The sequence below is a fragment of the Periplaneta americana genome, chromosome 9, assembly GCF_040183065.1.
Source record: "Periplaneta americana isolate PAMFEO1 chromosome 9, P.americana_PAMFEO1_priV1, whole genome shotgun sequence".
NCBI lineage: Eukaryota > Metazoa > Arthropoda > Insecta > Blattodea > Blattidae > Periplaneta > Periplaneta americana.
The window spans coordinates 12633579-12651521 of NC_091125.1; the positions used below are offsets into that span (position 1 = coordinate 12633579).

At 35.4% G+C, this 17943-nt stretch overlaps 1 protein-coding gene across 2 annotated transcripts in view; it reads left to right on the top strand.

The window, feature by feature from the left end:
* Positions 1-17943, top strand: part of Pu (GTP cyclohydrolase punch) — a 299440-nt gene that overhangs the window by 104760 nt on the left and 176737 nt on the right. Inside the window, exon 1 of one of the 2 annotated variants that reach the window (XM_069834420.1) lies at positions 5315-5543. The exons of the other annotated variant lie outside the window; for it this stretch is intronic. Coding sequence (XP_069690521.1) covers positions 5399-5543 — 145 coding nt within the window. The 5' untranslated portion in view covers positions 5315-5398. Of the gene's footprint in view, positions 1-5314; positions 5544-17943 lie in introns of those variants that run through there. 2 annotated transcript variants of the gene reach the window in all.

Consider the following 17943-nt stretch of genomic DNA (forward strand, 5'->3'; position numbering starts at 1 on the left):
CCACGGCTGGTTTAAAGTATCCCCTTCTTCAATATGTGAGAATAGACAGTTCTTGAAACGTGTTGGGCAGTATTCAGAGAGTGAAAAAAATTGTGAAGTTTCAAGTAGATGAAATTCAAGTAAAAGGAACTGTAGACTACAAAAATGGACGATTGTTTGGGGTTGCTGCAAATAAAACAGATGATCTCGCGTAAAGTGTTGTACCGGGAACTTTTTTAATTAGTAATGCATTTTGGTAATTTTAAAAAGGTGATAAGTGATAAGACTTGTTGCAGTTAAACAACTTACAGGGCCAGGTTCAGCAGAAATATGTAAAGATGTCTTACAACAAATACATGTATGTGGATTGCAAAACACTGTGTCTCATAACTGACAATAATAGGGTGAATCGCATGTTTAGTGAACTCATTAAAGATTCAGGAAGTCATTACTTTTTCTTTGAAATAGAAAAACGACGTAGCGTACTGCTTTCCTTGCATTTAACAGCTATGCAACAGGATAGGACGGCAACTGACGTGCTGTACGACGTTGCCACGTAGTGTGGACCGGGCCATGACTAGAGAGGGCTACGCTGCAAGTGTAGAACTTTCCTTTTGCGTAACAGTCGAACACTAGATAGGCCTACATTTGAATCCTTTCAAGAGACATTGCTACTGGAAGTATTATTGTTCAATATAGGCCCTTCAAAACAAACAGAAAACAGTCCAGGGGTAAATTTGAAAAGAAATTAAATCTATATGTTTACGGTGAAAGACTTCAGAGCATATGGCTTTAAGGCTTGGATAGAGTCAGTTTAGTTTTAAAGCGATAACATGCGAACCAGGCGACGCGACGTATTAATACTAATTCCGTTGTTATACAGTCAGACTCAAATTCTGTAGCTCTATCGAATGACACAGCTTAAAATTCAATCCTGGGTATGAATATTGTGCACGCAAGAAAGAAGGTAATACGCGACGCATCAATGAGACTTCGCGACGATTCATCTAGGCCAGTGATGTCAACTGATGCCCATAGGAGCAAGCGCGCGCTTTAGAGCCCAGGAGAGCCTGAGCGCTTTACAGCGGAAAGGAAAGAGACAGACGAAAGAAGTAGTATATGCCGCTTGGTCGAGCTATATACAGGGATGGCCAGCACTGATTCAATGGATGAAGGGAAGAGAACTTATTAAAACTGTATCCATGTTAATTTTTAGATTTGTCTGAGAAGTATAAGTGCATTATAAGAATGTAACTTATAATTTTAATGCTCATTTTTCACAAGTTTGCTTTTTTATTCAAAAGGTATATTTTCTTAACTTTTTTACAAAAAAGTGAAATTTTCAGATATTTTTGTTTAGTAGCCTTACAGGTACTAAATGTTTTCGTAAATCTAATATATCGTAAATATGTATTACTGAAGATAATGTATTAAAATGTTTGAAAATATTCGCGTGGAAAATGTTTGTAAGGAAATGAATTAACAAAGCAAATACTGTTACATCTCAAACAAAAGATATGTGCCTATATGTTGGTAAAACGTCAGAACTATAGCTTCAGCAGATTTCGAGATAATTTAATATTCTGATAACAGAAAGTTGTGCACCAATATCACCTAAAAGCATAATGCGATAAGAGTTTTATTATGTAATATTAGTTACAATTAAAACATATACCTACACAACTTTGCTTTGTACTATAATGCTGTTTTGATTACTTTTATAAGGCTGAAGATACCATCAATATCAATTTCAACTTATCATGTCATATTCAGTGTCTTTCTTTGGGATAACACTTTCTTTATGAATGATGTGTTTAATTCACTTAGTACAGTATAGTTGTAGTTATTATGGAATTTGTGTTAATATTCCTTCTTTACTCTTTATTATGTTATTAACGTTTAAAACACAACTGCAATATTAGGCTAAGAAATAGGTGCTAGTACTTTTGTTTTACAGACAATATAGAAAATAATAAACAGATAGAAGCCATATGAAAATAACGACATAAAATTTCACGTTCCGTTTGAAGTTTGTGCATCACTGTTTTCTTAATCCAACAGGCTGCTTATTCCTCCTAGCATACCTAGCGCTTAATGCCCGCGCACGACGTCAAGGTCAGAAAAATGCGCTTGGACTAAAATTATAATTCGACTTATACAAAAAGACGATTGTTATCCTTCAGTAATAATAATGTCAATGTAATAAATTGGAAAATTCTGTAAATAATGAGTATTGATAATATCTTTTTAAAATTGTAAGATTGGCGGCAAACTGACTAATTTCCATGGTGATACATATTGCATCATAAACAGATAAGCTCTCTAACAATGACTATATACCTGACTAGATCTATCTTAATCCACTTCTCAATACTCTTGGAAACTATAAAATCATAGGACCACACAGAAGACCGAAAACTTTACTAGCCTTAATCTAATAATTTTTGGCGCCTGAATTTCAAAAGAGAGGTGGTCTGAAGAGAGAAAAGGCGCACGGTTCTGAACAGTATTCAATAGATGCCTCGTGGGTAGAAAATTAAGAAGATAAATATTGTCATAGATCGACCATTTTCAGACACAGTCGCAGATGGTCAATATTGAGAGAACATTACACAGCATTGCATTAAAGTGCAAAGCAGAGGTGATTCTAGCCCGGGGCCGGGGGGGGGGAGGCGCCCCCCATTTTTAATGCAATAATTATTTTAAAATTTCTTCATTACTGCTCAATAAATTGTTCATTTACTTGATATAAAGCAAACTAATGAATTTAATGAACTTAATTTGGCATTAATTTTAAAGTTTTATTTATACTATACATCGTTATCTTAACTCCGAAACTTCGTAACTCGCTCGTATGTCGATTTTCACTTTCTGCGAAATTTTGAAAATGTATTCACAGATAAAGAAATTAAGTGGTTTCGTAGTAGCTCAATATTAGCGCTAGTATTTTAAAATAGGCTTCACTGCTTTGTCAGTAGATGTATCTGTGGATATACTACCAAAAACGCGCAAAAAGTGAAAATGACATCCTAGCGAGTTACGAGGTTTTGAAATTAAGATAATGATATGCTATTTTTAACATTACAGTTATTTATTCTGTTTAAGAAATATTACTAATGAAATAAGGCTTAAACGTAATATTTTTAATATGCATAGTACATCTAGTACATGCACACCGCAATCAACATTTTTAGATAGTTCTATAGAACCAACAATACTGTCTGCATTCAAAATATGGTATATCTGACAGTGTCGACTGTCGATTATCACAGAAATAATTTATCGTTTCGTAACCAGACGCAAAAGTTTTCAATAGCAAATTATTAGTCGTTTATGCTATTAGTGTTCTTGTGTTAGTTGCGTTATATCTAAACAATGTAATATTTTGAAGTTATTTTCCAGTGATAAGCGCATGTGCGATGAAAGTGTTTGTGAACCAGGTGAACCGAAATGTCTTAAACTCTCCCCCCAACTTTGTGACTTAAATGAAAGTTCAAATGTTTTAATGTAGACTCTATGTGATATAAATGCACCGATATCTCCCCAACTTTATGACGTAAAGGTGAGTGTAAATGTTTCTAATATAGACGAAACCATTTGATGTCAGTGCGTCGATCTGCGATGGTACATGCAAACTACGTGAGTCAGTTTACAAATAAAGGTTATTGTATAATAACGACAACAGACGTTTTAACAGTAAACGATTTGATAGGTATAAATTCATTATGTACTCTGAGCAGAAATATGCCGCCATATCGTTCAATCTGATTCAAGAAATGCTGAACATGTTTTCACTAAATCTGGATTTTGCTATTGGAAAAAAAAAATGGAGAAAAACTTGCAAAACACGTTGATAGTGATTGTCATAAATCTTCAATAGTAAAATGGAACAGTTTTCTGGAAAGTAAACGTAGTGGCACAGTGATTTCAAAGCTAAGCGAGAACCACAACAATGACATATTGCGTAACCGCTCAGCTGTTGCAACAATGGTCCTGGTCGCGTTACGTTGTGCTCGGCGGGTTTAGAGGTCATAGCGAAACTGTCTCGGAAGCAGGGTGCGAATTAACGGCGGGGATGGGCGGGGGAAATCTCCCCGTTGGAAAGTTATCCCCCTCTCATAAATTAATATTAACATCCCTGCCAGGGATACTTCTATCCCCCTCATAAAATACAATTCTTTTAATACGAGTACAGCTACTTTATAAAATATAAAGTAAGCAAAGAAAATAATATTGATATATTACCATCACCGCCAAGCTGACAATAATCAATAACTTAGGAATTACACATATTATCTTAAGCCTGCTCTTGGATATAATTATTATTATGATCAAGATGCAAGACAAGCAACTCAGTGCAACCAAGTGTTGAGCAGTATCGAATGAGACTGAGGCTGCCTCTGTCACTCTGTTGTCATCAGTTTGTGTGCATTAAGCTAAGAGGAGTAATTCAACAAGTAAATACGTTTAATTCGGAGAAATTCCAATACGATTGGACACTTGTACTCTTCAGTACGCCGCACCGTGAACTTAACCCAGACTATTATATGCATGTTGATGAATTTATGATACGTGAATTAATGATGGCGAAATGAGTCCGAGGTCCAACAGCAACAAGATATTCTCTATCTTAGGATTCTATTCCCCCCCCCCCCATGAGAAATCTTAATTCGCACCCTGCTCGGATGACGATAATGATAGATAATAATAATAAAGCAAGTTTTGTTGAAATTTTACAACTTAGTAATCGTCACAACTTAGCTGCTCTAAAATTTCATGCTACTTATCTGTGATCTTTTTGAACCCAAGAATATTTGTTATTAATATAATTATTAGAGATGGTAGATTTTCGCAATCGCGATAAATGCGAAAAGTTTCCAAATGCTACGTAATTACGTAATTGTGTCTTAGAGAGGGAATTTCATACCTTACGGTGGTTTTCTAATCCGAGATAAAATGCGAAATTGAGTACAAAATATGAAATATAGGAGTTTCTGCGAATAAGTGCGAAATTATAATTTCATTATTTTATTTTGCATGCACTTTCGCCAGCCTTTACATTTTTTGTACTTGGACATCCTTTGCTTTCTGTTCCAATCCAATTTTAAGCATCTAATACCGCCACTGGTGCTAATTACTTCGGTAGCACAGTTATCGTATATACTAGTGCTAGCGTTGTGATACTTTTGGTACTGAATACCAGAGGCAGACACCGTTGAAATCTGCCGGGGGCTTCCCTCACACAGCTCATTCATGAGGACACTCTAATGCAATTCAGTGGACAAGTGGAAGCGCAGTGATTGGTCGCACAGTGTATCGATTGCATCAGCTGTGACGTAACAGCCGCGCGGAGGGAGACAGCTGCCTCTTGCAGTTCTGTACCTTCTGTAGAGCGCTCATTGTCAGTTCCCGACGAGACATGAACGGCACCGTTGACAGACCCGCGGGGTCCCCGAGAAAGGCGCCCCCCGCCCAACTGAGGTCCGTGTCCTGGAACGAAGACTGCGACAGCGAACTGGACGTGCCCGGTACCCCCCGCACTCCGCGCACCTCCACCACGCCAGGTACTTCTGTTCTGTAGCTCTAACCATAGCGCTTCATCTTTTGCATTTACCGGTATTTCTTTCAATTAATAATACTTTTTCAATTAAAATACGTAGCAGTATTGTTCGATGTACTTCGTCTTTAGATTTTACTTTATTTATGTATTTATTTATTTATTTATTTACATCATAAACAATACACTACTAAAATCTGAATGAGCGTTGTTGTTAGATTTTATTAACTTCATTTAGTTTTAATCACTAACTGAAATGCAGTGTACCGGTAATAATCTCTTTGTGCTTTTTTGCATATTCGCAAACAAATCATTACAAAGGTCGCAATGCATTTGTCGTTGGTTCTTATTTATTTACTTTGTTTTTTTTTTTTTTTTTGTTAATTGTACTAAATTAACTCTATACTTTATTGTTAGTTTGTATTAATTTATTTACCTCAGTTAATTACATATATTAATGTATTTCGATTATTTTTATATACCCGTCATTAGGTATTATTTTGATCGATTCATTGAAGTTATATTCTCTGAGGTTCTGGCTGATATGTACATCTATTATCAGGCAGTACATCTCATTTCGCGATATGTGTCAGAGGAATAACCAGTGGCGGCTCATAAAGATTTAATGCCTAGTGCCAGAGATAAGGATAATAATAAACAATAACAATAATGACATTATTATTATTATTATTATTATTATTATTATTATTATTATTATTATTATTATTATACTCACCAAAATGTTACAACTGTACACAAAGTCCAAATTAGAAGAAAAATACACACTTGTCGGTTAATAGACAGGCATTCCATCAATAATGTGACGTAATTTATTTACTTGGTTATTTAACGACGCTCTGTCAACTACGAGGTTATTTAGCGTCGATGGAATTGGTGATGATATATTTGGCGAGATGAGGCCGAGGATTTGCCATAGATTACCTGACATTTGCCTTACGATTGGGAAAAACCTCTGAAAAATCCAACCAGGTAATCAGTTCAAGCGAGAATCGAACCTGTGCCGGAAAGCAACTCCGGATCGGCAGGCAAACGCCTTAGCCGACAGAGCTACGCCGGTGGCTCGTAACGTAACAGTAGGAGGAGTTGAAACATCAGTCGTGTGGTAAACAACGATAGGAACATAGTCTATAATTATTAGTTCTTTTTTATTTTTACATGGTACACTTTCGTCTCGTGACCAGAATATTGTACGAAATGGAAATATATAAATTGGAGATTTATCCTTCGAAGAAGTGGAAAAATTTAATTACCTTGGAGCAACGGTAACAAATATAAATGACACTCGGGAGGAAATTAAACGCAGAATAAATATGGAAAATGCCTGCTATTATTCGGTTGAGAAACTTTTGTCATCTAGTCTGCTGTCAAAAAATCTGAAAGTTAGAATTTATAAAACAGTTATATTACCGGTTGTTCTGTATGGTTGTGAAACTTGAACTCTCATTTTGAGAGAGGAACAGAGATTAAGGGTGTTTGAGAATAAGGTGCTTAGGAAAATATTTGGGACTAAGAGACATGAAGTTACAGTAGATTGGAGGAAGTTACACAACGCAGAACTGCGCGCATTGTATTCTTTACCTGACATAATTAGGAACATTAAATCCAGACGTTTGAGATGGGCAGGGCATGTAGCACGTATGGGCGAATCCAGAAATGCATATAGAGTGTTAGTTGGGAGACCGGAGGGAAAAAGACCTTTAGGGAGACTAAGACGTAGATGGGAGGATAATATTAAAATGAATTTGAGGGAGGTGGGATATGAAGATTGAGACTGGATTAATCTTGCACAGGATAGGGACCGATGTCGGTCTTATGTGAGGGCGGCAGTGAACCTGCGGGTTCCTTAATTAAAAGCCATTTGTAAATAAGTAAGTAAACATGGTACACTTTCAATATGCAGTCAAGCAACTCGTTTTGAATGATTTTAGAAGTACCATTAAATGCTGTTGGCTTGGTTAAGTGCTCTTTTAACTTTTTAAGTCTTTATCTAACTCAGAACCGAAATGAACTAATTCACGAAACACGCCCCTGTATTCTAAGTCGTCGGATGTAACGTACCTTGTTAATACTAAATCTGCTGCTGCTTAAAATGTTACAGGCCTAAAATGTATTATTAAATTTAGGTCATATCTTTTTCTTCAACTTGCTTGTTGTGTTTTGCAATAGCGAGTCTGTAATGTAAGTTTAACTGAATTTCAGTATTCTCTTTTACAAACTGAAGATGTTATTCATACGAACCTTTGATTTTTTTGTATTTTAGTTTATCCCTCAGCTCTAAGTGTAGTAAATCTGTAAGACCCCTTTTGACTATTTACGTTCACTTAGGCCTATATTTTATCCATCCAAGTTGAATTTGCCAGATCTGTTAACTTTAGCACTTTGCTGTTTTTGGTGAATATTTAAACGCCGTGCGAGTCAATTATTTTACAGAAATGTAGTTTTCATGATATGTTAATATTGAAAGCGGAGATTTCAATAAAGTGATAACTGAATTAATTTCTTCACATCTTACATAACACGATAACACTTCACAGGTTTACAGTTTCGCACTGCAATCAGGAATATACTGAAATAAGAGCATTGTTAAACAAAGTATATTTTAAGAAACCGGCAAGGATTTTGTTACCTTATTTTTGCATCCTTTCCTCTAAGAAACTTATTCCGACAAAGCGAGAAAAACTGACAAGAGTGCGGGGTAAGGGAGTGAGATAGTAAATGGGGTTGTATACAGGTACCCAAGCATTTAAAAACGAAAGCGGTAAACTGTGTCTGGCTCGTTTTTAAGTTCTGAAATGGACGGGAGAAGATGAAAATTGCGCACGCATCCCATTATATTTCTTATGGGATGTAGTGCCTGGCTCAGATCCATGCTGCAAACACTGTTTACAGCATAGTTGGCGGCAATGGTAATATTGGCGGTAAAGTTTGCAAGTACAAGCGTAACTCTAGTTTCTCTCCTGTTTTACGCGGAAAATATGAATTCTCCTTTTTTCTCTTATGCTCTGATAGTGTCATGGCATGATGGCCATGGCACGATAGCACTGTCTCTAAAGCCGCCCCTGGAAATAACAATTGTTTATATGCATCTGAAGTCTGACTAGTGTAATATATGTAGCTTGCAGGCGATGCATGCAATGGAGGAGGAAAGGAACTGGCCACCCTACGCATTATCTCCTGGCTTAGTTGCCTCATATGTGGTGCGTTCTTGGTATTTTTATATTTAACTTTTTTCAGTAAGAATAATTTGAGTCATTAATGTATTTATTTTGTTAGATAACTATACCTGAATTTTGTTAAAAGACTTCGCCATTGTGTTCTATTATTTAATCTGTTGATACACTCATTCATTGTCAACAGTTACAAGTAGTAGAGTCCTCCATTTGGTTACCTGCAAATCCTCCAAGCAACCCTCAACAGTGTAGGTACTTTCCGTTCGCTTATGTTTTTAGCGTTTTAGCCATTGGGAAGGGGTAGTATCTGTACAGGTTGCAGGCAGTGAAGCGTATCAGTACGCAAGTTACAAGAAACCAAGCCTTGTTACAACACTTTATTTGAAGAAGAGGCTATTCAGTATTCTATTCTTCACATACGAGTTGAAACTAAATTTTTGATTTGAAATTAAGTTTTGTGCTGGGATTATAGTTGAAGTGTAGTTATCACGTGACGTCTTTGGAAGTCTATGTCTCGAAATATTGATAGTGACGATGCAAATGAACGTTGTGTGTCATCGAATAGACGCGGTAAAGCCATACGTATACAGTCGGTTAGAATCATTATAAATGCGTATGAATATTTTAAGAAGGTAGGAGGACAATGTGAAGACACACTCAGGGCCGGATTTAGATATAGTGCCGTCCCTAGGCAGTGCCCTCCAACTCCCACAAACAATTTATAAGCAGCTATTATAAAGGTTATGTTTAGTTTAAATTAGTTTCAAATGAAATTTTACAGTTTAGAAAACAAATAACTGAAATCAAAATACATGCATCTGACTTCTGCATTTATAAAGATATCTTTCGCTCTTTCTTCACAGAGAAAGCATAGATGATGACACGTTGTCATCAAACTCGATCTGACGAAGCACATCAGACTCCATGCAAAGAAACATTATTCAAACTTATTCATTGTCGAAACAAATTGACTTGTGAAAGGCAAGTTGTGGCTTATTTTTAAGCATTGGTTTTGTTGGTGGAATAATTTTATTATTACAAGTATTTCTTACTTTGATAGGAAGTATAAATTAAATTGAAAAAATAACTCCAATTCTTTGCGGAATAAACCTTTCATATCGAATTATACTATACCGGCAGTGCACTTGCTGGAAATTTATTAAATATTATTGACTTGTTGGCGATATTGGAAATGTAATCGAGAGTTGTGTTTACTATTCATATCGATGAATAAAATACTCATTTTTACACACAAACGTTATTTCAAGGAAGACACGGAGATATTTCTATCAACTTCTGGAGTTGTGCACAGAAAATCATTTCTCAGAGTAAATTTTAAAAATTTCACTCCATTTTGAAGAAAATCAACATTTTCTTCATTCCACTTTGCTGTTTTCTCTGAAGTAACATATTTCTTCAAGGAAGAAATTTTATAAAGTAATTATTTCAAAGGCAAAATGAATATATACATATAAAATATCTTGTAAATACATAAAGTGTAACGACGAACTTCATTACAATTTTCGTAGTGTAGGCTTACTATACTGTAAAATGAAGGCAATAAATCGTCTCTACGTTTATAATCATTTTAGTGTATCTTATAGAAATAAAATGAATAGCAGTATATATTTTTATACGTGAAGTGAAGAGAAGCGAATGGAAGCATTTGAAGTGTGGAGATGGAGAAGAATGGAACTTGTGAAATGGAGAGACAGAATAAGAAATGAAATAGGATTTGGACTTTTCGTTATCATACAATATGTACAAGAAACAATCGACAAAGTAAGTAGAAAATACTATATTTTTATAGCTGAGGATTTTAATGGGAGAGTGGGGAATATCCCAATTAGTGGAGTATTGGGAACAAATGGAGAGACTATAAAAATAATAATAGGCAAAAATTAATAGAATTTGCCTGTTTAAACTCGCTCAAAGTAACAAATACGTTCTTCCGTCACAAAGAAATTCATTAGATGACTTGGAGTGCCCGAAGAAGCAAAAGTTATGTAAAGCATTACTTGATGTCAATAATTTAAGTACTGTTAAGAATTATTAGAGCTGATTCGTACTTTATCATGCTTAAATATTTAAATGTATACCTTACGTTACAAAGAACTATATATATATATATATATATATATATATATATATATATATATATATATAATATAGCAATAGTTTCATGATAATATGTTAACCTCTAGTTGCATGTTAGTTATAGTTATAATCAGATATCCTACTGTAATTGGGACACATGTTCTGTAGTAGTGATGAAATAAATAAATAAATAAATAAATAAATAAATTGATTAATTAAGATATATGGATCATATGCGGAGACAAAGAGGAAGGCAGAAAATAGGGAAGTTTGGAGAAAGCTGGGTTTGCAGAGAAAGACCTACCCTTGCGTAGAACATTATAATAAAAATGAGTGAGTATACAGGAAATCTATACTAATAATAAATCTGTAGCCGAAATTTTTCTGGTAATTTTCTATTTTCCAAAAATAATTGGTCCTAACATATATAATTAACCACCCTGAAACCGAAAATCGCTTTTTTGAAATTTTTGTTTGTATGTCTGTCTGTATGTTTGTTACCTTTTCACGCGATAATGGCTGAACCGATTTATATGACAATTGGAATATAAATTAAGTTCGTTGTAACTTAGATTTTAGGCTATATGGTATTCAAAATACTTTATTTAAAAGGGGGGTTATAAGGGGCCTGAATTAAATAAATCGAAATATCTCGCTTATTATTGATTTTTGTGAAAAATGTTACATAACAAAAAGTTTCTTTAAAAATGATTTCCGATAAGTTTTATTCTTTACAAAATTTTGTTAGGACTGATATTTAATGAGATAAATGAGTTTTAAAATTAAAATAACGCCATCTAAGACGGTGCAATGAATTAAGAACAAATGACTTCGTCTATAAGGGGCCTTGGACATCAACAATCGAAAGCTATTAAACATAGCCTACAGAGAATGTTTCTGTGTTTGTATGAAGTAATATCAGAAGCTAAATTAACCGATTTGTATAATTAATTATTATTTCACCATTGGAAAGTGTAGTTTCTCTAGATGGACATAATGATATAATGTTATTACTGTAACGTCTGAGTAAATCGAGGACAGGTAAGATTAAAATAGCTTCTTATGCACAGAAAATTTGATAGGCTGTTTTGTACATTCTTAAAGTAATATTTATGTACACTCATTTTAATCTCAGAGAATTAACGAACAACGAGAGTGTATTGATTTAATATGCAGTAATAGTACGTTAGCTTAGCAATCCATTATTTTATAATTCAAATTTTAACTATGCTCAATTGAATCATGTTAAAATACATAAAATATATATGCAATAAATGCAATGCAATAAAATTGGGTAATGAGCGAAACAGATTATCTTGCGCTGTTGTAAAAGTTGTTCCCTGGATCAAACGTCCTATTTTAATTATGTAATTACTTTATATTTATTTCTAACAGGTGCAGCGGTGCGCACGGGTACGGCTAGTATAAATATATTATAACATATACCAGAGTTTTTTTTTTATTGTGCAGTCATACACAATTTGTGCAGTAATAAGCCGATATGTGCAGTAATGAAACAAATTTTGTGCAGTAATAAAAGTTGAAAGACAACAATCCTCTCTTCTCTAATGACCAACAATTCAACAAAAATCCCTTATTAATGACTCTAATAGGAGGTATATTAATTTCAGTTTCATCTTATTCGTGATTAGCGGCATGAATAAGATACCAAGTGAAAGCAACAACCTTGTATTCATGGAAATTTGCATTGTATAAGTTATACACAGTTACAATAAACAGAAGAGTACAAGTAGTGTAAACAATTGCAGCATAATTACGCGAAACAATGTAAGAAATTAACTCGTAATAGCCAACAGTATCTTACGTCTTCTTCTTCTTCTTTTTTTTTTTTTTTTTTGGCGTTATCCTCCTGTGGGCTATCTCGACGTTTCTTAGCATGGCTGAATATGCCAGTGAAGTACTCTTGTTGGTGACAGCTTCGGACAATCACGGCTATAAACACACTTCCGGAGCCAGAACAGTACTATTTCCCGATGATTCCATTCAGCCATAAGTGGCATGTTATAGTGAAAAAAGAAATAAAGGTTCTCGGTTTCAGTATTAATTCTGGCACGTTTTGTGCTCTTGAAGGACATATCTGAGCTCACAAGCCGATCCACATCAGCACTATGAGGCTTAGCCACAAGGATACGAGCGAGAAAAAGCTGCTAAATTTTTGTAATTCGATGAAAAGGCAAATTTTTCACTTTTTCTGCAAGTGTTTTCCCGCAGAGAAAGTCTATATTTGGCAAACCCTTAAGATCTCGATACTCAAGGTCTATTTCTGATAGATCGAGATCCTGCCAATGGTATTAAATACAGCCTTTATATCTGCATCCTTGGATAGGTCGCAAAATGGCTTCACAATGTCAGTCATCCTTTCATTTAGATTGAAACGGTCGCTTAAGACATTTATGAGGTCCTCCTTCACTTCCTCGAATATTATGGCGGTTCAGTTCCTGTTATCCACACCTATAGAGTAATGGTTAGAGCGTCTGGCCGCGAAACTACGTGGCGCGAGTTCGATTCCCGGTCGGGGAAAGTTACCTGGTTGAGGTTTTTCGGGGGTTTTCTCTGAAGCAAATATGAGCAAATGCTGGGTAACTGTCGGTGCTGGCCCCGGACTCATTTCACCGGCATTATCACTATCTCATTGAGAAGCTAAATAACCTAAGATGTTGATAATGCATCGTAAAATAACCTGCTAAAAAAAGTCCTTGTTATCTGTAACTTAGAGATTGTGTCCCTCACTTCTTCTTGGTCGTGATGACCCGGAGCCGCAACCAGATCCGGAAGTCAAATCAACGTCTTTCAGCTGTCTCAAATCACATGGGAATATAGTAATGCTATCTGCGTGTGTCTATGTGTAACCTCCCAAGATGGGATCTTCAAGCGGAGATGATATTTTGACTTCACGGATGCGGTTAATCTAGCCATGTCAACAATATTGGTAGAATTTGACTGAAGTGCTTCCTGATACCTGCTGAAGACGAACAGTATATCGGCCAGAAATGTCAAGAATCTCAAGTTACTGTAGCCATACCCACTACCCAGCTCAAATTTAACAATTGTTGTTGATTTTTGCCGCTGCGCTATGACTTTCGGAGTTTTACGTCAGACTCTGACATACCATCCTTGAGTTCAGTAATAATAATAATAATAATAATAATAATAATAATAATAATAATAATAATAATTTGGGAATAAAATATATACCGGTAGTGAATACTTTTACGTGTTAAATATTGAACTAAGTTTATAAATACCTAGGAATAATAATAATAATAATAATAATAATAATAATAATAATAATAATTTCATTCCGTTAATTTTGGTGCCGATATGTGCAGTAATAAAAATTTCTTAAAACAAACTGTGACATATACCGTAAAACGGGGTCAGATTGATCACTTTCAATCTTTGAAATATTAAAATCTTTTCCTAATATATTTACAGGAAATTCAAAAGTGTCTGTTATATTGCGCATGTCACATCTATCCATGATATCAATTACATTTATTCTCGATTCGTCTAATATAGTGATATTAATTAAAATATCGTTGGTCAAATTCATATACCGAGCGGGGTGACTTTGGTACACCATAATTTTATTAGCAATTATCAATGTCGCATCTCTATGCAACTGATCTGTGAAAGAATTTTTTTTTTTTATTTTTATATAGGCCCACTTTTATATTTATTTTTGAAGTTCTCTTTATAAATGGGGTAACTTTGAACGGGATTTTATTTTATTTTGTAGTGATTATATCATTGAAAATACCGGTAGTTTATTACAACACGTAAGAGAATGTTACTAAGTGGCTTTAACAATTTATTTTCTTGCATTAAAAACAAATTAACGCAATTCCTTTATATTCCTTTATCTTGTTCAAATTTGTAAGCTATATTTTTCTTCATAGCACAGGATCTAAATCTCATTATACCATTGAAAGCAGAGCCGGCCCTTGGGCAGGGTAAGTGGGGGGTCGCCCCAGTCCGCGCTTGGCCCCGTAGCCGGGAAAAAATTCAATCTGTCGACTGTTAATTAAAATAATGTTACTCCTAAGTTCTTGTTACAATTTTTACTGAAAGAAACTTGAAAAGAAATAGCAAAGTGAATGTTGAGATAGCCTTTGTATACATAACTAAACTAATTGTTAACAATAATGTTAATGTATGTGTATCAAACGCTGCAACGTTTGTTAAGGTTTAATTACCGACATGTGTTGTACTAAATTAAACCTTACTGCAGTCTTTATTATTGGTGAAGAAAATTTACTTTATTTTGTATTGTTATTTTGTAAACAGAGAGGGCGAAGATAAACCGAACCCGATATTCGATATAGAAGCACACAACTCTATTGTTGCAGGTGTTTCCTTCACAAACAAGATTTAGCATTACCCCTCTCCTCACGTCTTGCCCTCCGTTTAAGATCAAGGTCAATGTGCGTTATTGTTGATTTGTATAAAAATGTAACATCAAATGGCCTTCCAGTTCTTATGTCCATTACTAGGTGTAAGTTCGGTTTGCCTTTGCTCACCCAGTACAACAGAATCTGTTATTCAACACGCTGCTACAGTTCCTGATTCAAATTCTAGACACTTGAAGGACAGAATATTAAACTATTATTATTATTATTATTATTATTATTATTATTATTATTATTATTAATCATTTTCGGCCAGTGTATGGGACCGGTGCCCACCCAGCATCGTGATGCACTTGGGGAGCTACGATAGGTAGAGAAATCCGGTTGCGAAAGCCAGCTATAACGGCTGGGGGATCATCGTTCTAACCACACGATACCTCCATTCTGTTTGAATGATCGTCCACTTCTGTCTGATTCGGCATGTGGGCGTGAGGCCAGCAGCCAACTGGTCGGTCTGGGCCCTTCACGGGCTGTGGCGCTACGGATTATTATTATTATTATTATTATTATTATTATTATTATTATTAGTAAGTAAGTAGTAGTCTAGTAATATTGATGTTGTGTCATGCTATTGGCTTTGTAGTTATATTCGGTTGTCGCAACAATCGCACAGAGTTTAAAATAAAAATAAGCTCACATTCGAACTTCTTCTCGGAACTAGTGAAATGAGGTAAAGGTAACTAACTATTGTCAGTCGTTAGTGGATTGCAGTGTTGCCAACCGTACGATCTGGATCGTACAAATGCGATAATTTGGTATCATGTACTATCGTACGGATCAACCCGCGGATAGTACGCAAAATGTACGATCCTGTCAAAACATGTCAAAAAGAGAGGATTTTAAACGTTTATTAAAATTTAGAACATTTGAAATTTTATATACAAACATTTCTGCATTACTACGGGTATATTTCACTTGTACATTTATAGTAGTCTCTACACATAGGACTTCGGCGTTACAAGTACTGTACAGTCGACTGTCGCAAAACATATTTCTACATTGCTCGCCTATGTCTCAAGGTCCAAGCGACATGGCAGCTTGATTTTGGTGAACATTATAGCGACAAGAAATCACGTAGTGTTCATTACTTGTGGCTGTTCAAAAATGATGCTGACGGACATTCCTTTGTTTATTTCCAAATATCTCAGAGAAACGGTCTCTCCAATCCTCTCAATAGTCTGAACATGATTACTGTTGCCACGTAAGCATGTAATAACTAATAAGTTGGTTGTAATGTTTTGAGAACCCCACAACAGAAAAAGGAAATAAACATGTTAAAAATATGGGCTTACTTTGTCCTACAAAGGAACAAAGAACAGCCTGTTGTAGTAGACGCTTCTTGCTTGTGTCAGTTGTATTTCGTACTAGTACACTGACGTTCAAAGGATCCGACCTACGGTTTTATGATAGTGTAAGCGAACTTTCTAACAACGGGATAAGTCAGAACCAAAGATATGAAAAATTGACAAACTTTGAAAGAGTTCCGCTAGTGCTCAATAGGTGGCACCATTGTTGGGAGCCATTAAAAATTGTCGGGGAAAATGATTATGTAGATTAAGCATAAACTATTCTTCTAATAGCGAGCCAAACTCAGTGTTGTTTCACAATCAGTAGAGTGGGATGAAAACTTGAATTGTATAAACACGGGTATATTTATCTACGATTGGCAACAGTGACTATTATCTTCGCCATCTATTTATAGGAGTAATAATTAAAGAATCCACACTTTCACCAACAAATTGCGGATCACTTTCGATTTGTAGTGTCAGATATCTTTGAACGTCAGTGTACATGGGCAATAAGACATCAGGTGTCATTGTGATAGGTTCTGACGAGAAATAATGGCCATGGAATCACAAGATAGTGATAGTGTTCCTCCTAATAGGTCCTTACTTACTTACTGGCTTTTAAGGAATCCGGAGGTTCATTGCCACCCTCACATAAGCCCGCCATTGGTCCCTTTCCTGAGCAAGATTAATCCAGTCTCTACCATCATATCCCACCTCCCTCAAATCCATTTTAATATTATCTTCCCACCTACGTCTCGGCCTCCCCAAAGGTCTTTTTCCCTCCGCCCTCCCAACTAACACTCTATATGCATTTCTGGATTCGCCCATACGTGCTACATGTCCTGCTCATCTCAAACGTCTGGATTTAATGTTCCTAATTATGTCAGGTGAAGAATACAATGCGTGCAGCTCTGCGTTGTGTAACTTTCTCCATTCTCCTGTAACTTCATCCCTCTTGGCCCCAAATATTTTCCTAAGAACCTTATTCTCAAACACCCTTAATCTCTGTTCCTCTCTCAAAGTGAGAGTCCAAGTTTCACAACCATACAGAACAACCGGTAATATAACTGTTTTATAAATTCTAACTTTCAGATTTTTTGACAGCAGACTAGATGACAAAAGCTTCTCAACCGAATAATAACACGCATTTCCCATATTTATTCTGCGTTTAATTTCCTCCGGAGTGTCATTTATATTTGTTACTGTTGCTCCAAGATATTTGAATTTTTCCACCTCTTCGAAAGATAAATCTCCAATTTTTATAGTTCCATTTCGTACAATATTCTGGTCACGAGACATAATCATATACTTAGTCTTTTCGGGATTTACTTCCAACCCTACTCCCAAAAAAATTTATATTCTGTGTACTTAAATGTACAGAACGGAAATAAAATTATAGG